The sequence below is a fragment of the Festucalex cinctus genome, chromosome 19, assembly GCF_051991245.1.
Source record: "Festucalex cinctus isolate MCC-2025b chromosome 19, RoL_Fcin_1.0, whole genome shotgun sequence".
NCBI classification, from domain to species: Eukaryota; Metazoa; Chordata; class Actinopteri; order Syngnathiformes; family Syngnathidae; genus Festucalex; species Festucalex cinctus.
Window position 1 is genome coordinate 9,184,041 of NC_135429.1, and position 22,076 is coordinate 9,206,116.

Genomic DNA, 22,076 nt, shown 5'->3' on the forward strand with positions numbered 1-22,076 from the left:
AAATTTAGTGGAATTATTTTTGGTCCTTTTTCCTCCAAGGCACAAATTCAAAACTAAAACTCTAAAGAATTAATTTGAAATGCAGACCACAAGCTGTGCTTGTTGACGTAGAACCATGACATGATTTATTAAAACAATGTTCTTTTTCAAACAATGTAATAAAGTCATGTTTTGGAAGTGTTGCATACCTCACAATCCAAATGCACAGCCTTTTTTCTGTCACTAAGCAGCACTCAATTGATATATCTCCAGTGAAATTGTCCTGCATTGTTTAGAAAGTCCCTTCAAAAGGTTAGCCAAGATGTCAGACGGTGTTGCCTGGATACGAAGGAAAGTCAATATTATCCCCTGTGTGCGCACACTGCAAACATTCAGCTCAAATATGACCATTAGCTCAATTGGAAATCATCTCAAGGACGATCTTATCGTACCTTACAGCCAATTTGAACACAGTGAGAGTGTACAAACAATAATAAAACTATGCAGCTAAGCACAGGTGATTACTGTAACTAATTGTTAGATTATATATTGTAAAATCGGCTAGCTGTAGTCTCGTCACAATCAAAGCCTACAACTGGGGGTTTGAGACAAATTTATTCCAATCTTTATAGTACAGTACATTACATGAGTCTTTCAAATACTTACAATATGCTACTATTTTAAAACACTTTAGCACCATTTTCACCAGATAAAAACAGAGTATATTGCAGTACGGAATAAAGGGACTTGGGTTATATTATTCTTCAAAACTATAAATACACAAAAGATGGAATCACTGATTTGGAAGTTAAGCATTAGCTAATCGTCATAAATTAGAACAGACTAATAAAGCTCTATAGAGAGTAACGCAATTGTTTCTATAATTTCTCCTCTGGTTCGTCGGATATTTTTGAAAATTGTTCCTTGGGTTTATTTTTGTAAGAACCAATAGATTTATAGAAAGCCAAACAGAATACATAAAGAAAACCCTATGAACTATGTACTGTAGATGACCAGCACATTTGGTGACAAATAGATGAGCTTACTTGGCCCATTCATGTAAGCTCTTAATAAGCCTCAGCAAAGAGTGATAAAGTGGCACATGAGAAAGTGGTTTGAAGCAACGCGCCTTTCAAAAAACTGAAAAACAGCAATGAGCTAAGCAGTTCAGCAAGTCAATGCGGTGACGAACGAGGAAAGTCATTCCTCTTTAATGAAGCGCTTTAAAAAAAAAAAAAAAAAAAACATTTTTAATTCCACGTAAAATCCTTTTCAAAGTTTTACTTTTTTATATAACAAGCCAGATTTTATCATTAAAAACACTCCCAGAGGTAGAAAGGCTCAAATCAATGAGTTGGGAGAATCAGAGGCGAGTTGCTTGGCCGTAGGATTATTCCATTGTTATAGCTTAAACATATCAAAAAGAAGGTAGTACTACTTACCACCATTTCGGAAAAGCAGGGCAAGGTGATCCTGTTCAAGGCTACATAAGAAGCACAACTGCGGTCTACCATCACTCCTACAAACAATCATTGTTAATACTGCCTAATATTTTAAATATGGCTTCCCAAATGCCCCCCCCATCCAATATCAAGAAAATAATGACCCCTATACCGAGCATTTACCCAACAGCAGCGGCCGATCATTCTGGTGAGGAAGTAACTGACGTTGAGATAAATCTAAAGCTTGACATACCTGGAAGGACCTGCAGCATCCGCCTTGTCTCCTGATATTTTACAGGAAGCATGCAAGTCAGGAAAATATTTAGCTGCCCTCTTTGCCCACATTCCGTCTTCAAAAGTCACCAGCGTCCAATCCCCGTCAATTGCAAGCGTCATACCAAAAAAAAAAAATAAAGAAAAATACTGTAATGACCATCAGCACGTATTGCTTCAGTCCTCAAAAAGTGAGGTTATTCCCCTCCCCAAAAGTTCTTGAGTCAGACCCTACATTGTTCATAAATACAACTGTACTTCAAGCTCTTGGTGTCATCTTTTAGAAATTTTTTAAGTCCCCTTGACATTTTTGGTGTGAGGTCTGTTCGCAAGGCTGGCGTAGTAGGCGCATTGGGAGGGGTCACATTGGCCAGTAGGTCCGGGAGGGCCGGGTTGACCGGTGGGGCCGGGGTTTCCTGGCTCCCCTTGGGCTCCAGCTTGTCCTGGGCTTCCGTCTTTACCATAACCAGGCATACCAGCTGGACCTGTGGTAGGCATAAGCACTTTAGTGCTCAAGTTAGGTCGTTGTAAATCCATTAACAGCCGGCTAACAGTTTGTATGTTTTTTGCTGTTGTGGTTTTTTACCTAATGCACCAGGAGGGCCTTGTTCTCCTCTTTCGCCAATCCCAGAATCTCCTTTGTCTCCTTTAGTACCTCTTTCACCTGGAAGGAATAACACAAAAGTAGGATTAGTGGATTGTGTCATGTAAAAGCCTTGGTTATAGGGAGATACACACCACTCAAAGTCTATTGCTAAACAATATAGATTCATACAGTTTTTGGACCTTGTGGATCTCAGTTTTGGGTTTTATAGCCAGCTATAAAATTTAGCTGCCATATGTAGATGCAAGTAAGTACTGTAACCAAAATTCAAATTCCAAGAATATTCTTCGGTGGCAAGGTGGGTGATTGTGTGGGTGCGTACAGCAGCTGGCACGCGCCAAATCCTATTCATCGGCTGGGGATTGCAAGGTGCTGGATCAGCCCTGACCGCGTACCAATTTTGGCCTGGAACGGACTGACCGTTTGGGAATCACTTCACAAGGCCATTCAAATCTGTGGTCAACTGTGTAGACCAAAACACTGACTACATTTTTTTTTTTTTTAAATAAGTGAGTGTCTACCTTTAGGACCCATGGGCCCCCTCGATCCTTCGCCTCCATTCAGTCCAGGTATACCCGGTTCACCAGGTGGGCCAGGTCGTCCAGGGTTGCCGTCTTTACCTGGAGTGCCGGGTGGTCCTGGGCGTCCCACTGAACTCTTCACGTGGGCTGGTTGCATCTGAGCCATGAGGTAGGCCAATTTGGCTGGAAGCACAAAAGAAACACTCTTAAGGAAACTCCTTCAGGCAACATGAGAACCAAAGCAGAGCTGCTGCCACACCATCCAGTTGCTTCGCCAGTTCCTCCTGAATGAGTCTTCTCATCAGCTCCATTGATGCAGACTCCCCCTGTAGAGATGTTGATGATTATTATTTGCAAAACATCGTCCATGGTAATGGATACTATCAGAGGGAGAGGGACTTACTCTGGGGCCAGGCATTCCAGGGTTCCCAGAAGGTCCTTGTGGCCCAGGAGATCCCATTTCACCCGGTGGTCCTGACATGCCCATCATCCCAGTATGGCCCTTTCTGCCAGGTGGTCCTGTATTTCCTGGTATACCTGGTTCTCCTGATTGTCCTTTATCTCCTTTCATGCCGGTGTCACCCTGAAATTGATACGAATATTTGTATGTTGTGTTTTTGTGCATGTGAATAAATCCTGGTACTTACTTTTTGCCCCTTAAGACCAGGATCACCTGCTCGGCCTGGGACTCCCTACAAGACCCCAAAGATGTAAAAAATAAAATAAAATAAAAATAAAAATAGCAATATGTACTGTACAATAAAAAAATATAAGTGATTAGTGTAAGCTACCTGTTTCCCTTCCGGACCAACAGGACCAGGCGGGCCCTGGAAATCGGTATATATGTCAATACTGGAAAAACATGGATCAGGATTTATAAACTACAGACACCTACCGCAGGCCCTTTAGGCCCACTGAAGCCTGGTAATCCTGGATTGCCGGGTTCTCCCCTTTCACCTCTCAAACCCTGAATGATGGCAAAGACATGGCTGTTCACCACACACAAAATGTAGAGTTCCTCGTACTTGAGCGCGCTCCAAAAACGCCGCTCCTTAGGGAGGATTCAGTGAGATTAACATTTAGCTTAGCGTTCTAATCAACATGGTGCAGCGTCGTGGATCAAAATCTCATAAAGCAATCTTTCCTGTGAGATTTACCGTCTAGAATGGATTGAAAACATTTATAAGGGCCAAGGACCAGCATGGATTATCCAATGTTTGCAGAAATGAATATTGGACTCACGTGGCTACATATAACATTTACCAAATGTAGCGTTTATTTCGCTTTCCTGCCTCTTTTCTACAATATCTCTTCCTCAGTTTGATTCCCTCTTCCCTCCTTGAGGCCATTTCTGATTATCTGCTCCTCTGCTGACTGATGTAGTTGGGCAGCGACCTCCTTCCAGGAAACCATTTATCAGCTCCAAGGACCTGCAGTCTCCTAACTGTGCTCCAGTGTTCATGGCCAGGTCCTTGTATCACCTCGTTCTCCTTACAGAAGTGGAGTGACATCATTTGAGTGTGAAATCACTCAATTACATGGAGAGCAGAGGCTTCACAAGCTTTAAGAGGACTAGGGTGGCACTTTGAAGAGATGGGTGTCTGTAATAAGTGACAGTCACTGAGTGAGTCTTCTGTCTATACCTTGAGGAGGTTTAGTTTAAGAGGTATGTTGTAAAACTAAACAAAGGGATATTAAAGTTTAAAGCCAAAATAATTTATTTAAAATGTTATTCCCCACGTCACACTTTTTTTTTTTAAGCATTAAGAGTTTATATTATCGTTGCCAAGCTTGAAAGTGAGATATTGATATTAGTAAGAAAACTCAATAGTAATTCAGGTCAGGTGGTAGTTAACCAATTAAATAGCTACTATTCAGCTATTTTGTTTTGTTAGATAACTAGCTATTAGATGGCCACAATCGATCCCGTTTTCTGCTACTTCACGTGGTAGACATTCAGTCGGTTATTTTCTTTGTAAATCAGTCATGGCTAGCTTGGCTAACTTTTTTGCACTATAGCTGACTAGTTAATTAATTTGTTAGCAAACTCGATAGAGAGCAAACTAACCTCAGCCAATTAAATACCTTGCTCGTCGGCTATTTTATGGCATTAGTTAGATAACTAGTTAGTAGTTCAGGTTGTAGTAATCATTTGTCAATCAGTTATTCGGCTAGCTTTACAGTAACTGAGTTGACTCGTTAAAGTTAGTTGCTAGCAAACTCGATAGTCAGCAAACTAGTCATTTAATCATTTAGCAATTTTGATCGTTGCCAACTGAACTCCTTGCTAGTCAGCTATTTTGTTTCACTAGTTAGCTGACAAGTTAGTAGGCCAGATTGTAGTTCTATTGTAGTCAGCTTTTAATGACTTGAAAACTAGCTGTCAGTTAATTAGTCAGTTATATGGCAAGTTAGTCATGGTTATTTTGTTAACTATCTTGACAGTCAGATAATCATTTAGCAAATTTGATTTTTTTTTTTTGCTACCTAGTTAGCTAGACTTTCAGCCAGAGTCAGTCACTTATTTCGTCAAGCAGTCAATTCAGTTAGCATTTTTGGTTACTTAGCAGAGTAGTTCTTGAGTGAACGAGGTTATACAAAACTACCGGTACACAAGAGATTCCTACTAAATATAATCTAACAATATTTTGGGTGTTTCATTTTTAAAATCTGTTAACTCAATGTTTAATGAAATGTTGTGAAGGCCTTTGAAATAATAGCATACATATTGTGCAGCTTAAGGATCCATTCAAGTGCAACCTGTTCCCTGATGTTCCATCGCAATCATTTTCCAACAACTAATTTCCAGCATAGGCACCCGAAGGAGAGATGTACTATGTACTATGTCACCGTGGCAAATACAACTTCCATCATAACCTGACAGCTCATCTCCAAGATTGAGCAACGCTTCACATCCACTCGGCATGCTCCCGTTCTGCAAATGTATCTTTTCCTGTTTCTTCTTCCATTTATTGCCAAGCAACGTACCATCACCATCAGTCAAAGTTGTTGTCGTGACAGCGTGGCTGTTTGTAGACGCTGATATTGTTGTTGCAGAATGACTTTTAAAAAACAAAAACAAAAACAAACAAACAAGTGGCATAGTGTGGAGTAGTGACATAACTCACTGGAGTTCCTGGGAGACCTGCTTTGCCCGACGGCCCTGGTTCACCCTGCTTGCCCTGGGAGGGAACGACACAAAGAGACAGGAAGTGGTGGACTTATTTCCATACATCTGTACGTCTTTCCACTTGACATGACACTGTGCTGAGTCGTGCGTTCATGCCCACTTTCTCTCCTCTTGGTCCAACGAGTCCCTCCGGTCCTGGAGGCCCCTTTGGACCCTGCCATAACAAAACAAGAAATTCAAAATATAAACATGGAAGAAGGAAGCTGTTGAAGTCTTTAAATGTGAGCGCAGATGATTTAAAAAATGTTTCTCCTCATGGTGATAAAACTCTCATAATGTAGAAAGCGTCTGCAGTGTACTATTTCAAACTGCTACACAGTGAAATACAGACATGATTAAAGGTTATTTTGGCACTCTGCTCCAAGCTTGTTTTAATCATCAGTGGGCTTTATTCCAGAAGACGACAGGATGCAATGCTGCGCCTTGAAGGATGTTTTATGCCGTTTTAACAGTCCAGGATTTTCTACGGTGAAATATGTATCTCTCCTATACAGCATAGCTGGGAGGAACAACTATATTTACAGTATTCAATTATTCTAAGGTTTTCACGCTCCACGCTTTATTGGAAGGAAATAAAGCACCTTTTCTAGATTTCTACATTTGATATATTCATGAAAATTACAGTCATGAGTGATATATAACTTATTAAAGAATGCTGTACCTCCTTTCCAGGTTTGCCGTCCCGTCCAGGTGATCCAGGCTTTCCATCTTCTCCCTGTTTGACACATGAAATTATATAGTTGACATGACTTGTGTACTATTACAAGATGCATAAAATAAACAAGCGCGGATACAACTATGTTCCACTTATGGACTCGAAATACTTCTATACCGTATCGAAAATGTACCATTACACCTCTATATTAGATATTGTAAGCTCACTCATTGTTACTTTTCTTACCTTTGACCCAGGAGAACCAGGTTCTCCTCTGTGGCCCTTGAATCCCTGAACAGGAAGAGACAATGGTGAACTGGCTGTAGATGCCTTTGTGGTCTTTTGCCTTTGATTGGGTTTACGGAGGCTACTTACTGGGAGTCCCCGAAGTCCAGGGTTGCCAAGTGGTCCAGGTTCGCCTTGTTTGCCCTGGAATCAAAAAATGGTGTCTGCATCACAGCATCCATCAGGTGACCCAAAAAAAAAAAAATGCCGGCTAAAATGTTCTACTTACTGGTTCGCCTTGTTCACCCTGTATACCGTCTTTTCCTATTTTTCCAGGTGGACCCTGCGATTGAGTAGGACATATTTTGATTAAACATGACTACAACACTTTGGGCAACTTAAAGACATTATGATCACACTGCAGTTGAATGTATATACTTTGGATGCCTCATAATGATTCTTACAATCATGCCAGGAAGACCCGGAGGACCCTGGATCCCTTTGAGACCCTCTTTGCCCTGTTAAAAACAAACAGACAGAGTCATTAAAAAGATAAAGTGAGTACGAGACACCACATGTGCCCTATATGCTAGAGAGCAGGTTTGCAGACTATTAACACGTGGCTGTTATAAGTGGGAAAGTACATGATTCTTGCCTGACCTTCTCTCCGGGGGGTCCTTGGGGACCAGGTGGACCAGGTTGTCCATCATTGCCCTGAGCACAAACAAAATGTTATCAAACTGAGCAAGCACGCACGGCTTCTGAGACTATTTGGAGAGAGAGAGAGAGCAATTTACCGGTGCACCCATCATTCCAGCAGGACCAGGGTGACCAGTAGGTCCAGGGTGACCCTGCAAAAAAACATCAGAAAAAATGATTAAGACAGAATATAATCTAAATATTGACGTAACTAATGTTTCTGTCTACCTTTTCTCCTTTATCTCCTGGCATTCCAGCAGTACCTCGGTCGCCTTTGAGTCCCTGTGTGGATAAATTAAACTGTATTTCAAGATGGAGCATTTAAAAAAAAAATTTTGAAAATATATAAACATAAAAGAAATTACGACTTGACGTTTTAATTGCTTGGTTTAAAAAAAAAAAGAAAAAAAAAAGTGAAGCAGAGCTGCAGTGTTTGCGTTGCATGTGTCACATACACAAATCTGCACCACAAAATAACAACAACAATCGGTGGCTTGATGAAGTGCTGCCTTCATGAATGAAAACACAATCATTCCTTTTACTGTCAAATCATGTCTTTCTTCATTCAGGGCCTGCAAGAGACACTTTCTTTGTCACAACGCCCTAGCTTCGCTCTCCGTTGTCATGCTAACACAAGGGGTACTTGGCATTGGCCTCGCAGTCGAGGGGGCGCATTGAGCAGTGGCTCATTTGCATGAGACAGCACCACTCAGGCTGAGTTCAGCTCAGGCAAAAAAAAAAAAAAAAAAAAATACTGAAAATATGTAATCTGGATTTAAAAAAAATAAAATAAAACAAATCTGATGATGAAGTTTCCACTTAAATCTAAAATAAGATGAGACTTTAGGCTATTACCTGAGTATTAAAAAAAAAACAACAACATGAATTAGCATTTGCCCATGTCAGCGATAAGGAAAGGCATTAATGTGCCAACTTGCCTTTCCTCCATCAGCTCCGGGAGGTCCTTGAGGTCCCGGTAGTCCCGGTGCGCCCTGTAATGACACAGCAGACAATCAGTCTTCGTCCTGGAAGTCTAAGCGTGCCATAATTGCTCACTAGTGCCCCCGGAGGAGGCCCTACTAATGATGCAGACTGCGTTGGGGCGTACTTTGATTGATGAGCACACATTAGTAACTTGGACCTCATGCTTCGTTTTAGGCCTAATGAATGCACCCACACCCACACAAACGCACACTCCATTGACTTTACATTAGGGGAACGGTGATATCACCGATAATGCAGAATACAAATGACTTTGTCCTACTTGATAGCCATCTTGACCATCTTTCCCAGGAGGTCCATGTTGCCCTTTATCGCCTGGCAGTCCCGGGATGCCGGCTGGTCCGGGAGGGCCTGCTGGGCAGTCTGAGCAGATGTCCTAAATGATGCAAAAATAGGATTGGATTGGATGTTCCTTGTGTAACTCTTAAAACAAGCAATGGCGCTTATAACTTACCTTCAGTTTGATGTCAGAAAGGTCAGCTGCTTTTCCCTAAAAAAAAGATGATCATTAAGTGTGAAAATTAAGTGTGCCCATTGACAAAAAAAAAAAGAAAAAAAAAAAGTGCTTTAGAGGTGATCCTATTCATACTTACAGGCTCTCCAGGTGATCCCTTCTCTCCCGGCCTTCCCGGTAACCCCTAATTGGTTAATTAATACGGTAGTGGATTACAAGTATGGTATTATAAACCACATAGAATCAATATTTTAATTTGTATGACCAAGTCAGAGCCAAATTTGGACTCACGTTATGTCCGGCAGGGCCATCAGGACCAGGAATGCCAGGTAAGCCTCTCAAACCCTTAAAAAGGGGGGAATGATTGAAATTAAAAATATATCAAATCAAATGGAATGCTAATTAAATCCAAATTAATAATTGCATAAGTTAAATATGATATATCCCGAGAATAAACTTACAGGTGGTCCAGGGTCCCCATTATTTCCAGGTGGGCCCTTTAAGAAGACAAAAGGCAGTCATGAGAGAGAAAATCTAAATAGAAACATCACATTATAGTGGAACTGGCGATCATACCTGAGGTCCTGTTTTGCCTTCCCCTGGGGAGCCCCTGTCGCCTGGTAAACCTGGCTCTCCTCTTGACCCCGGGGGGCCCTGAGAGACACAAACCAAGCTTACGCCACTCTTCTCATCCTCACTTCTGATTTTTTTATTTTATGTTTTGTGCATTAAATATCAGAATCATTGAAAATGAACCGAGATTGTACGCCTCATGATCTGCGCATCTCGGCCACAAGGAGGCAGTATAATACGGAAATACAGACATATATATGAAGAAGAGTTTCGCAACAGATTATGTAAGGTGTAGTTCTTCAGACATAATCTATGCCTGCGAGTATCGTTACAATGTTTGTCTACCATACGTAGAGAAAACCACATAAAATCAAATTACCTTTGGCCCTGGGGGTCCTTCATTTCCCCGTGGTCCCTGTTCACCCTGTAATATCACAAACCACGTTAATTAAACATCTTGCAAACACAAACCTCATATAAACCTCTTAAGACTGAATCAGGCATTCAAAAGTGTGCACGAGTTCATTTTTCATGCACATAAATGGCAGAAGCGAGGCCTCGGTGCCACACCTGGCTGCTGTAAAAATAATTAAATAAATAGAAAAACTAAGCATGCTTCATGTTTGCCCGTCAGCAGCTCTGAGGTGGGAAAAAAAAAAAAAAAAAAAAGGATGGAGGAACATGTTGCGCCGCAGCACAAAATGTGCCAACTCAGGTTTGTTGTGGTTCAACCTGTATGCTACGTTGCACATGTTTACGAGCACACCACGTGTGGAAGAAAAATATATATATTTTGAGAGAGCTGAAGACAGTAAAAAGCTGTTACATAAATATTTACTGATAATTACGATTATTTCCCGAGACTTATGATACATATTTAATTCAATGGATAATGATTGCAAACACTTAAGTCAACAGTGTAAACACAAACGTTAATAATATGGAGTAATGCGAGTGTGGATTATAGTGAATGTCTTACAGTTAGTCCATCTTTTCCCTTCCCTGTTGGTCCTGGGGGTCCGATCAAACCAGGCTCTCCGGGTGGTCCTCGTTGGCCTGCTTGCCCTGGTTTGCCTGACTCACCCTTAAACAAAAAAAAAAAAGTTGTAAGTTTATGATGATGATATATTGCTAAACAAAATACACAAAATACAATATAAAAAATAATAGGTAATAATGAATTAATACATGTATTACAAGACTTTTATGCATTTTATACATAGACAATTTTATACATAAATCAAGCAACTTCATTTTCATTATTATTCTTATCATTATTATTACTATTACTAGTATTATTATTACTATTATTATTATTATTATTATTATTATTATTACAAATGCAAATTATTACAAGTGCCCCCCCCCCCCATATATACATTCTAGGGGTGTTAAAAAAATAAAAATAAAAAATAAATGATTTGGCAATATATTGCGATATTACATCACACAATTCTCGAATCGATTCAATAGGCGGCCGAATCGATTTTTTAACATCCATTTTTGACGGAAAAATATTCACCAAAACGTCTTGGGGTTTACACCTTAAGCATGAAAGAATGTTATATGAAGAATGTTATTATATTATATTATATCAATATTTTATTTCAATGCCGTTCAAACATGAAACAGATTACCACCTGTATAAGACGTAAGTTTCAGATAACACAATTTCATACAAATCTTACACTGTCCAAGTTTACTGATTAGTATTTTCTAAAATTTGAATAAAAAAAAAATGTAAAAAAAAATAAAATAAAATAAAAAATCGCAACAATCGACTTATAAATTCATATCAGGATTAATCGGTATCGAATCGAATCCTGACCTATGAATCGTGATATGAATCGCATCAAACCACATAAAAATGAACTGACCTTGTCTCCTCTCTCTCCAGCCGGACCAGGTGGTCCAGTGATGCCTGGTATGCCCTAAAAAATAAATAACTAAATAAAAATCAATGTTCCATCATAAAGCGAGGCATCGTAAACTTGTTCGTCAGACAGTATCCATCAATTTGGGCATGCAGACCCACCACGTTGCCCGGGAGCCCGCGAGGCCCTTGAGGACCAGCTACACCAGGAGGCCCCTGGAGCAAACACATTAGTGGTTACGATACCATTTAGGCTGTACCATTGTTGAGCAGTTTCAAGCCATTCAACTCACCGGGTCCCCAACACGTCCTGCCTCTCCTTGAAGTCCCGTGTCGCCTTTTGGACCCTAACAAGGAAGAAAAGGTCAACTCAAATATGATCAACTGATTGATTGATTAATTCAATGTTGTTTAATCAAGTGTGTCTTCACAAGTCCTGCCTTACCGCTAGTCCAGGTGGTCCCTTAAAGCCTTGCTCACCAGGTAATCCTCTCGGGCCCTTCAGACAAAGCATATTTATTAGCACGATTGATTTAATTAAGCAATTGGATTTTTTTCTTTGTCATTTATTTGGTTTGTTTTTGTCCCATTTTTAAGATACAACTTTCCGAAAGCGCTGTATTGGTTATTGAAAGGAATCCAAATAACTGAAAAATAATATGTATGGTAAATAATATCCATAAATGCAAAATGAACACCAGTGACTGTGTCAGGCATCTCGGTTGCCCAGCTGTGTGCAGGACAGGTTCATAAAGTTCTTGTATCTCTGGTGACATCTAGTGGATTCTTTAGCACATTGCAATATGTAGTTTAGCAATATTATATAAATAAAAAATAAAAAAATGTTGAAATGTAAAAATGCATATTGACAAAATCCCACCATTTCGCCAGTCTGTCCTTGGTCCCCCTTCTCTCCTTTTTCTCCTGGTTTTCCCTTCAAGTTACAACAAAGTCAATATGTGTGAGCTTAAGAAAGGAAATCAGCTCTTAAATATTTGATATTTCCATTTTCTGTGCACATTTTGTTTCTTTTCATGGACCTTGTTTTGTTGAGATTCAACTTACAGGTTCACCCGGCTCAGGAATGACACTTGCTACCTGTAAATCAAAAACAAATACATGTCAAATACTGCACAATTCATATTTTTAATTTTTTTATTTATTTTTTGCTATTATTGAATGTAATTTACATTTCCGGGCACGCCGGGCAATCCCCTTGCTCCAACTTCACCCTAAAAGCAGGAGGAGGCGGCAATCATGTGAAATGAATTATAGCAAGATGAGCACTATTTAGACACATTAGATGTATTGGTACATTATTGGTTCAAAAATGGCATTTCATTTACCTTGTCACCCTTTTCACCTTTTGGGCCCAATTGTCCCTCCTGGCCCCTGTCACCCTAATAAATTTAATAAAACAGAATGAATCATTTAAATAAATAAATAAATAAATAAAAAATAAAAGACAGATCTAGGAATTACTTAGTTTAATTATGCGTTATAATAAATGTTGTTTGTTATATACATACAGGACTTCCCCTTTCTCCTCTTGCTCCAGCTGCACCAGCTACACCAGGTGGGCCAGCCAATCCCTTTTTTTTTCAGAAAATGAACTTCAATTCTAAACTTAATTAAAATAATAATAATAATTAAATAATGATCTTCTACTCACTCTCTCCCCTGGAGGTCCTCTTGGTCCAGGGGGCCCATCCTCTCCCTAGGAGGTGTTGAGAGGGTTCACATGGCCGTTAAGTTGAGAGATTTGCATATGGAAAAAGTCATAGTTAAAAAAAAATAAATAAAAGAAGAAGAAAAAAAAGCTGCCCGGTGTGCTTGTGATGGAGATACACAGTAATCACAGTACCTTCGGTCCAGCTTTGCCAGGAAAACCATCTGCTCCACGCTCTCCTCTGGGCCCCTTCAGAGACATCATACCTTTACTAAGATGTCATACACTACTTTGAAAATTGCATGTGCCAGCTACACTGTGCAGCTAATCGAACGCTAGAGTCCAAAAATGTTGTCCCGTTCAAATGAGATTTTCAAATAATATCTTAGAATTCCATGAAGTAGTCGGCAGGCTATCAGACTACAGTTCCTCATTTCAATAAGGTGACAAATACGGTTCTAGTCGTTTCTTATTTCAAGGTACAAAATATGGTCAGTTACTTTGAAGTAAAAACGTTTTCATATGGTAGTATGGTTTCATATTTCAGTGGAAAGAACCATATATGGTTCCTAACTTTAATGTAAGTAAAAAAAAAATAATACAGTTTCTCCATTCAATTTAAGTTATATGTTAAGTTATATGGTTCATTCATCAGTTTGTTACAAAATGTGCGCCCTCATTTCAATGTAGGGTACGATATATGGTTCCTTGTTCAATTTGGAACCAATTATGGTCCCTTAAGTCAGCTGCAGTTATTAATTATGCTCTTATTTAAGTGTAAGGTACCAAAGGTGGTTACCTATTTCAGTGCAAAACTTAAAATATAATTACTTCAACTACAGTGTAAATTTAAATGAGCTCCAAATATGGTTCCTTACATCAGTTTGCTATCAAATACTGTAAGTTACCAGATAGTGTAGATCTGAGGTGTCCAAACTACGGCCCGGGGGCCATTTGCGGCCCGCCATCCATATTTTAGTGGCCCGCAACATATGCTAAAAATGGCATTTGACTGAGTTCAAATAAAATAAAAACAAAAATGTTTGGAGATGGTCAAAGTAAGAAGGGAAGGTGTCGAAAAACACAGGTACTATTAAAAGGTTATTTTAGTTAACTAAAACTAACAAAAAAAACTAAAATTCCAAAAACAATTTCGTTAACGGAATAAAATAAAAACGAAGATGCTTTTTAAAAAAAGAAAACTAACTGAAACTACATTTTATGTTTGCAAAACTAACTAAAATAAAACTAACTATAATTATAGCAAACATGTCCTTTGTTTTAGTCTTTGGTAATTAATTTAATGCATGAGCTTTTGGGGATGATTTTAAATGATATTTTTATATAAACCGGAATAAAGATGTCGCCCATGGTGTTTTTTAAATATTGCGCACAATACTACACATTTAAAAAAATAAAATACAAATGAAACTAATACTGAAACTAAACTAAAACTAAGCATTTATTAAAGAACTAAAACTAATTTAAAAAAAAAACTAAAAGAACCACCCTGAAAACTAATTAAAACTAACTAAATTAAAAAAAAAAAACTCAAAACAAAAACTAAAATGAAAAATTCAAAAACTATAATAACCCTACTGCCACATTACAAATAAATTGGTTTATATACTGGAGCATTTTTCTAAATATACAAAAGCACAAATCAATTATTTGTACAATTTTTAGGACTAAACACAATTTCTCTCATAACATTATGTGATTTTCTGTATGTGGCCCTCAAATGAAAAAGTTTGGACAGCCCTGGTGTAGATCCTTACGTCAGTGCAAAATAGAGTTCAATCAAAGGTACCAAATATGGTTCCCTACTTTTACTTCTACATAAGTTAGAGTATCGCTGTTCAGTTATTTTGGTGCCCTATTTCAGTGTGAGGTGCCATAAATGGTTTCTTACTCAGTTAATTACAATCAAATGTAGTGTTCCACATTTAGTTCCATACTTCACTACAAGGTGCAAAACATGATTCTTTATTTTAGTGTAACAAACCATTGTGGTTCCTTACTTCAGTGTAAGTTACTACATTTGTTGCCTAATATGCCCTCTAATTTCAATTGAAGCCACCAAATATGGCTCCTCACATCAATTGAAGTTAACCAGTATAACTGGCCTCAAAACGATACTAACCATAGCGCCATCATTTCCAGGAAGACCGTCCAGCCCATCTTTACCAGGAAGACCCTTTTGAAGATCAAAGATGGAAAACATTCAGTGGCGCAGACATGAAATATTGCAGTGCTCCTTTAATTACATTAAATCATTTATGTGAAACTCACAGGCTTCCCAGCCTCGCCAGGTTTGCCGGAAAATCCAATTTCACCCGGCAGACCCTTGATAATGAAAGATAGAAATTATTAAACAAACCAGTCAGGGATATATGTCTTATTAATAAATAAATACATGATTATAGTTTGCTTACAGGTGGTCCAGTGTTACCGTTGTTCCCCGGCGGTCCCGGTGGACCCTGCGGCCCCTGCAAAACAAAACATTTACAACCTGAATAAAAAGTTACAAGCGAAAGCTTGCAGGGAAATTATTTGGAACAACCTGCAAAGTTAATTTGAAACTTAACGACGCCCTCCAGACTTGCAAGTCATTTTTTATTTTTTTATTCTACGTTGAATAATTGAGTAGTCCGTACTCTTAAATGAAATAAATTTCCTTTGTTCTTGCTCATTGCTTAATAGTATGAAAATGAAATCCGTTCTTACGATCGGTCCGGGGAGTCCATCCACTCCGGGCAATCCACTTTCACCTTTCTTTCCCTGGAAGACAAATTAAGAGGGGAAAAGTAAAGATGAAAAATGCATTTTTGTTTAAGAAGTGGAAAAATGACCCTAACTCACATTAGGAGAGCAGCTACAATAGTTTATTGGAGCATATTCTAATATGTGAGCAGTGGTTTATAGTTCTCATATGTTTTTAAACTAAGAAAAAAAGTACTCAGTTCTACAAGCCAACATGAATAGCAACACTGTTTTTAAATGGCTATTTAGCTGCTAAACACAACAAAGCTGTACATAGGGAGTCATTATTACATGTACCACTAGAGGGAGCCCCTACACTAGAATTTGAGAACCAAAGGAGCTCTGTCTTCATTTGCATGTTGGAAGTTCCTATTGTCAGTGTTAAGGAAAACCACTGGGAGCTAAGATCCTTTGGGTGGATGCTGCATAAAAGAAAAACACCGCTCATTAATTAGTGCAAGGAATTAACGTGGAGGTTTTCTAAATCGTCTCGCTGGGCTACGATTCATTTACCAACGAGATTAAATGCTGCCAGCTGACACGGGCCATATGTTTGGTTCGCTGGAGAACATCTCAGGAGAGGGGGAAAAAAATAATAAAATAATCCAACCAGAGCTTAGAAGGTTGTTTGTTTGTTAGCAATTAGCTTTTTTCCCTTGCGGAGCACGGCCTTAGAAGGAACCAATCAATCGGGTAATGTTTCAGTTTTTGGTGCAGATCTTACCCTTTGACCAAACTCCCCAGGTTCTCCTGGTATCCCCTGTGGTCCTGGAGGACCCTTTGAAGCAGAAAGGTTGGTTTCATCATCACACTGCACGCATCACTACAGCGGAAAGGAAGTAATAAATCCTTACAGGTGGTCCGGGTGGGCCGTCAGCTCCCGGAGGCCCTGGAAGCCCGAGTTCTCCCTGAAATTGGCCAAATGATTAGCATATATTTGCATATTTTAATGAAAACACAAGCATGGCTTTGAGGTTGATAAACAGTGGCCCTCGACCTTTTTCATATTGTGCTATTTGCAGAAGTAGGGGGTTTTGGAAAATGGCTTTGAAGTGACCAATGTTATATTTAATTGAAACTATTCAAACTATTTTCACATCTATTGCGTCTCTGCTGACCCCCCCAGAAGTTGTGCCTAACAGTACGGAATAGTCCTTTCGTGCACTACATGTGGCTCTCTGGATCTCTAAAAATATTAGAAGAAAAACATATTTTTTACATATTTATTTTCATTTTCTAGATGAAATTTTTAATGAATTAATGATTAAATAAAATGAATAATATTCCAAAAATGTCAAAGTCCAATTTTGTATATTTTTTTGTATAACAAAAGGTTGGTGAAAAAGTTTTACAATTGCCTAAATTTCTAAAAAACTGACAACAAAATGTGCAAAAAGGAAGAAGCCGGAAAAAAAAGTACATGAAATTGCCAAAAAATGTCAGAAAAATGATTTACAAAAAAAAATAAAAAATAGGCAGAAGTGAAAACGTTAAAAAAAAGTAGGTATAAAATGTCCAAAAAAAAAAAAACTTAAATCATTGATTCCCAGCCATTTTCAACAATCTCTTCGCTCCCGGCTATTTTACTGGATTTTGACTGATTTTGCAAGGCCAATAGAATATTGTGTTCTATTGCTATAAAAATATGCAACCTACCAAAAAAAAAAAAAAAAAAACTATCGTCTCCTCTTTCATCAGGGAAAAAAGTATCTGTTCTGCAGCAATTAGCATTAGGATATAGCTAAATTTCATCACTAATCACAAATCTGTTTAGAAATGTGGGGAAATCAGCTCGTTTTCAACAAGGCCGTTGTTGATCTCTTATACTCTGTTGCCACCTGCTGGCCGTTTTTGTATTTACGACCATTTTTTCACCTGTTCTTTGAAGTTTGAGAGGACGCATCAAAACCTTCTGTATGCTCGAGTCTAGCATTTATAAAAAAAAAATAAAATAAAAAAATAAAAAAAATCTTTGGGACACAAGTTTTTGGGAGCAAATGATTTAACAATGAAGTGGGGTTTTTGTTATTTATTTGGCCTAAAATAGCTGTTTTGACAGTAAAGGTTGCCGACACCAGGGAAAGCCAAACAGTTATTTACATGCTTAGGTTATATTACAATGTTAACTCACCTTATCTCCTCTTAGACCTTCTTTTTGGAACTAGAAAAAAAAAAGCAGCAATTATAAAACTGAAAGTGTCAGTATTTTTTTTTAATATGCACACATTTTTATAGCACTTACCACATCACCAGGTAATCCGGGAATTCCGCGCTCCCCCTGTGATGCGGTTCCCACAAGAAGAAAGAGCACATTAAAACTCAAAACGCTTACATTCCCTCAGGCGACATGATAACGAGTAGCTAACAATAACTGTAGTAAAGGACAACTGCAATGCATGCTGGGTGCGTGCATGCACATGAGCGAAGAAAGTCACTAATTGCAGGCAGACAAACGAGCGTGCTGACTCTTGATGGCACGAAACGAGACAGGGGAATGTCTGGAGTGTTCACACGCACACTCTAAAACTGGCTTATACCTTTAGAAAATGATTTATACATGATGTTGGAGTGGGGGGGACATACCTTATCACCTTTGACCCCACTGGCCCCGGGCAAGCCAGCCTCTCCTCTCAAGCCCTGAACAATTTGAGAGAAAAATATTGTGATAACAATAAGAAGCAAACCTTTCTGCTCTTAGTACACAACTTACGTCTTTGCCATGAATTCCAGGTTTTCCAGGTAATCCATCCAAACCGCGCTCACCCTTAAAAAAATAAAAATAATTAAAAATAAAAAATAAAATAAAAATTATGAGTGAGAGTGAAGTGGAAATTTAGTGGCATTATTATTAGTTTTTTTGTTTGTTTTTAGAAAATTAACAATATCAAGAAAAGATACATGCAACATTTCAATGCACTCAGTGAGATTATCCCATATAGCTCAATTGGTTTAAAAAAAAAAAAAAAAAAAATCATTAAATAGTGTATCTGTGGTCATCGATATATGCGAGCAATGTGCAGGGACCAGGAGAACAATTAAATGTTCTTCCACTAGATGGCAGAGGGACAGTTAACTTGTTCATCCACTGGTTGCCATTCATACAATCGATTTAAGTCATGGCTGAAAAGTAATATATGACACTCCTAAATTCACAACAACATAGTTACTTGGCACCAAGATGCCACAAGATGGCGGCACAGCACTCCATGACGCTCCTAAATTCACTTCAACATAGTTCCTTGGCACCAAGTTGCCACAAGGTGGCGGCAAAGCACTTTAAAGTACCTCAACTCACTTCAGTGTAGATACTTGGAACCATTTTGCCATAAGATTGCGGTAAAGCACTACATGATTCTCCTAAATTAATTTCAACATAGTTCCTTGGCACCAAGATGCCACAAGATGGTGGCAAAGCACTACATGGCGTTCCTAAATTAATTTCAACATAGTTACTCGGCACCAAGATGCCACGTGATGGCGGCAAAGCACTTTGTAGTACCTCAACTCACTTCAATGTAGATATTTGGAACCATTTTGCCACAAGATGGTGGTAAAGCACTACATGAGTCTCCTAAATTCACTTCAACGTAGTTCCTTGGCACCAAGATGCCACAAAATGGCGGCAAAGCACTTTAAAGTACCTCAACTCACTTCAGTATAGAGACTTGGAACCTACATGCCACAAGATGATGGTAAAGCACGACATGATGCTCCTAAATTCAGTTCAACATAGTTACTTGGCACCAAGATGTCACAAGATGGCAGGAAAGCACTATGAAGTACCTCAACTTACTTCAACACATACACTGTATTCATTTTAAACATGTATTGTAGATATTTTAAATACTGTGTGTGATAATTTTGTAGATGTCAATGACAAAAGTGGCTGCGCTGTTGAAACCGTTGCATTCAGGGTTGTGTGGGAAATTTGACACTGGCTCCTTTTCAGATTTCAATAAAACACTACAGGAGCAGTCATTCCGCAGAGAGAGGTGAGAATAGAGGTCAGGTAAGTGACTTCAAGTCTCTTCATCACTTTCAAGTACCTTCCCCACTTTTGACCTACAGGAAATTGTCGAATTGCAGTTTGAACGAAAGGCAGTCTGTGCTGAACATGTCACAGGGACGCATTTGATGCGATTTCAGTATGCTGACAACCTGCAGTGCCATGTGGTAAAGTCATCAAGGATTTTTTTTTTTTTTTGGTACCGATTATTATCCTAGCGAAGGGTCAAGATTAAGTGGCCACCGGCAGGTGTCTTGTCCCTTGCAGCATCACGACAATGGGCGCACCGTGCGATCGAGGTGCTCGAAATGTTAGCGCAATCTTGAGATGTCAACAAAGTGTCTGCGGGTTCAAGAATTAGCGGCACCGGAGCCAAAATAAGCGCCCACATGTGAAGCAGACGGGAAGTGGGACGCGCGAATCAAAGGAAGTCACATCTGTTTGTGCAATTTGATGTCCGGCGGTTTGCGCTTTTCACGCCGAGTTGTCCTTGAGGTATGACCACGTAATGTGCTTGTTTAACTTAACATTTTCATCGTTTAACCACATGCACGGACAAGGAACCTGTTCCCACAGAAATGTAAGATTTCATATTTTGTGGCTTGATTACTCCCAAGAGAATGCAGAGGGGTGGGGCTTGTCAAGTAAAATGTTTCAACTCATTTACTCCCGATAACGTATAAATATGTTTTTTTTAACGTTACAAGTGTCCCAAAGACGTATTTATACGTTTTTTTTGTGTTGTTTTTTTTGTTTTTGTTTTTTTATGCTAGAGCATACAGAAGGCTTTGATGCAGCCTCTCAACTGCAAAGAACGGTTGCAGAAATGGTACTTATTACACAAACGGCCAGCAGGTGGCAGTAGAGCAAAGGAGATCAACCAGGGCCATCGAGAAAAAAAGCTCAATTACTTACAATTTTAAATAGATTTGTGAAAACTGATGAAACTTTTCTTCTAATGCTAATTGCTGCAAAAAACGGAAACAGATAGAAACATACTTTTTTTCCTGATGAAAGAAGAGACTTTAATCTTTATTTTGCTAAGTTCCATGCCTTTATAGCAATAGAACACAATATTCTGTGGGCCTTGCAAAATCAGTCAAAATCCAGTAAAACAGCCGGGAGCGAACGGGATTGCCTCTGTGAAGATGGCTGGCAGTGAATGTTTTAATTACTCATCTTGAATACAATTTCCAATTTAATTGCGGTAAGCACAAATGTGTAAATGTTAAGCGTGTTATAAATGCAACAACACTCACGCTCAGTCCTGTTGATCCTCTTTCACCATTTTTTCCCTCGTCACCCTATGAGAAAAAAAAAAAATGTTGCGCTATTTTTAGAAGATGATCATTTTCATAATTTGTAATCGAGTACACGCAGACACTCACAGGGACACCTTTTGGTCCTGGCGTTCCTGGATAGCCTGCATCACCTTGAACGCCCTACATCGGACAGACCAGTCAACATTACTGACATTGTCAAAATTAGTGCATTCATTTTGAGGTAATTTAAAGTTCCTTTAATGCCACTTTTTTTTTCTTTTTCTTTTTTTTTGTAAACGTGCCGTTAAGGACCGCCCCTTACTTGGAAAGCCAGTATCAACGCAGCAGTCCACATCAAAATTTAATAGTAATAAATTTAATAATGCATATATCTGTGGAGACTGGGGTCAAGTTGTATTTTACAATTTAAAAATGGTGCATAATTTCACAATTTATTTCATGTTAAAGATTAGATAGCTCTTAATAGGAAAAGAAAAATGCACTGAGCTGTCACCATCTTGCAAATGCAATGATGCCATCTAGTGGCAGAAAAATTACCTCAACACAAGTCGTCATTACACTTGTTTTTTATAGACGAGTTTATCTTTTTAATTATAACTCAATTTTATGAATTATGAAATTACTCAATTACTGTATCAATAATGCAGCCATATTGCTATTAGTTAAACATTATTTCCACTTTCCTTAACAAGAGTATGAAAACTTGGAAAAAAATATTTTGTTGTATATTTAGAACAGATCTAATTACTATTGAAGTCATGCGATTAATTACAATTAAAACATTTTGAATCGCCTGACACCCCTGACAGATGTATGAATAAAAGGGTCTGTAATTGCCTATAGATGCCACAAGATGGAAGCAAAA

The 22,076-nt window shown here is 38.7% G+C and overlaps 1 protein-coding gene across 2 annotated transcripts in view; it reads right to left on the reverse strand.

The window, feature by feature from the left end:
• Positions 1-575: 575 nt before the first annotated feature.
• Positions 576-22,076, reverse strand: part of col22a1 (collagen, type XXII, alpha 1) — a 41,617-nt gene continuing 20,116 nt past the window's right edge. For both annotated transcript variants that reach the window (XM_077507699.1, XM_077507700.1), the window contains 50 exons: positions 21,317-21,370; positions 21,188-21,232; positions 18,633-18,686; positions 18,506-18,559; positions 18,165-18,200; positions 18,054-18,083; positions 16,777-16,830; positions 16,647-16,700; positions 15,887-15,940; positions 15,595-15,648; positions 15,452-15,505; positions 15,303-15,356; positions 13,355-13,408; positions 13,163-13,207; positions 13,020-13,082; positions 12,837-12,890; positions 12,681-12,722; positions 12,556-12,588; positions 12,371-12,424; positions 11,936-11,989; positions 11,784-11,837; positions 11,653-11,706; positions 11,495-11,548; positions 10,597-10,701; positions 9,997-10,041; positions 9,621-9,698; positions 9,506-9,541; positions 9,336-9,389; positions 9,184-9,228; positions 9,045-9,080; positions 8,853-8,966; positions 8,527-8,580; positions 7,817-7,870; positions 7,687-7,740; positions 7,550-7,603; positions 7,354-7,407; positions 7,179-7,232; positions 7,040-7,093; positions 6,911-6,955; positions 6,671-6,724; positions 6,110-6,163; positions 5,948-6,001; positions 3,715-3,786; positions 3,611-3,646; positions 3,467-3,511; positions 3,223-3,402; positions 3,079-3,145; positions 2,820-3,002; positions 2,281-2,358; positions 576-2,179 (listed from right to left, as the gene is read on the reverse strand). In XM_077507699.1, the coding sequence (XP_077363825.1) occupies positions 1,986-2,179; positions 2,281-2,358; positions 2,820-3,002; positions 3,079-3,145; positions 3,223-3,402; positions 3,467-3,511; positions 3,611-3,646; positions 3,715-3,786; positions 5,948-6,001; positions 6,110-6,163; positions 6,671-6,724; positions 6,911-6,955; positions 7,040-7,093; positions 7,179-7,232; positions 7,354-7,407; positions 7,550-7,603; positions 7,687-7,740; positions 7,817-7,870; positions 8,527-8,580; positions 8,853-8,966; positions 9,045-9,080; positions 9,184-9,228; positions 9,336-9,389; positions 9,506-9,541; positions 9,621-9,698; positions 9,997-10,041; positions 10,597-10,701; positions 11,495-11,548; positions 11,653-11,706; positions 11,784-11,837; positions 11,936-11,989; positions 12,371-12,424; positions 12,556-12,588; positions 12,681-12,722; positions 12,837-12,890; positions 13,020-13,082; positions 13,163-13,207; positions 13,355-13,408; positions 15,303-15,356; positions 15,452-15,505; positions 15,595-15,648; positions 15,887-15,940; positions 16,647-16,700; positions 16,777-16,830; positions 18,054-18,083; positions 18,165-18,200; positions 18,506-18,559; positions 18,633-18,686; positions 21,188-21,232; positions 21,317-21,370 (3,111 nt within the window). In that variant the 3' untranslated portion in view covers positions 576-1,985. The remainder of the gene's footprint in view (positions 2,180-2,280; positions 2,359-2,819; positions 3,003-3,078; positions 3,146-3,222; positions 3,403-3,466; positions 3,512-3,610; positions 3,647-3,714; positions 3,787-5,947; positions 6,002-6,109; positions 6,164-6,670; positions 6,725-6,910; positions 6,956-7,039; positions 7,094-7,178; positions 7,233-7,353; positions 7,408-7,549; positions 7,604-7,686; positions 7,741-7,816; positions 7,871-8,526; positions 8,581-8,852; positions 8,967-9,044; positions 9,081-9,183; positions 9,229-9,335; positions 9,390-9,505; positions 9,542-9,620; positions 9,699-9,996; positions 10,042-10,596; positions 10,702-11,494; positions 11,549-11,652; positions 11,707-11,783; positions 11,838-11,935; positions 11,990-12,370; positions 12,425-12,555; positions 12,589-12,680; positions 12,723-12,836; positions 12,891-13,019; positions 13,083-13,162; positions 13,208-13,354; positions 13,409-15,302; positions 15,357-15,451; positions 15,506-15,594; positions 15,649-15,886; positions 15,941-16,646; positions 16,701-16,776; positions 16,831-18,053; positions 18,084-18,164; positions 18,201-18,505; positions 18,560-18,632; positions 18,687-21,187; positions 21,233-21,316; positions 21,371-22,076) is intronic.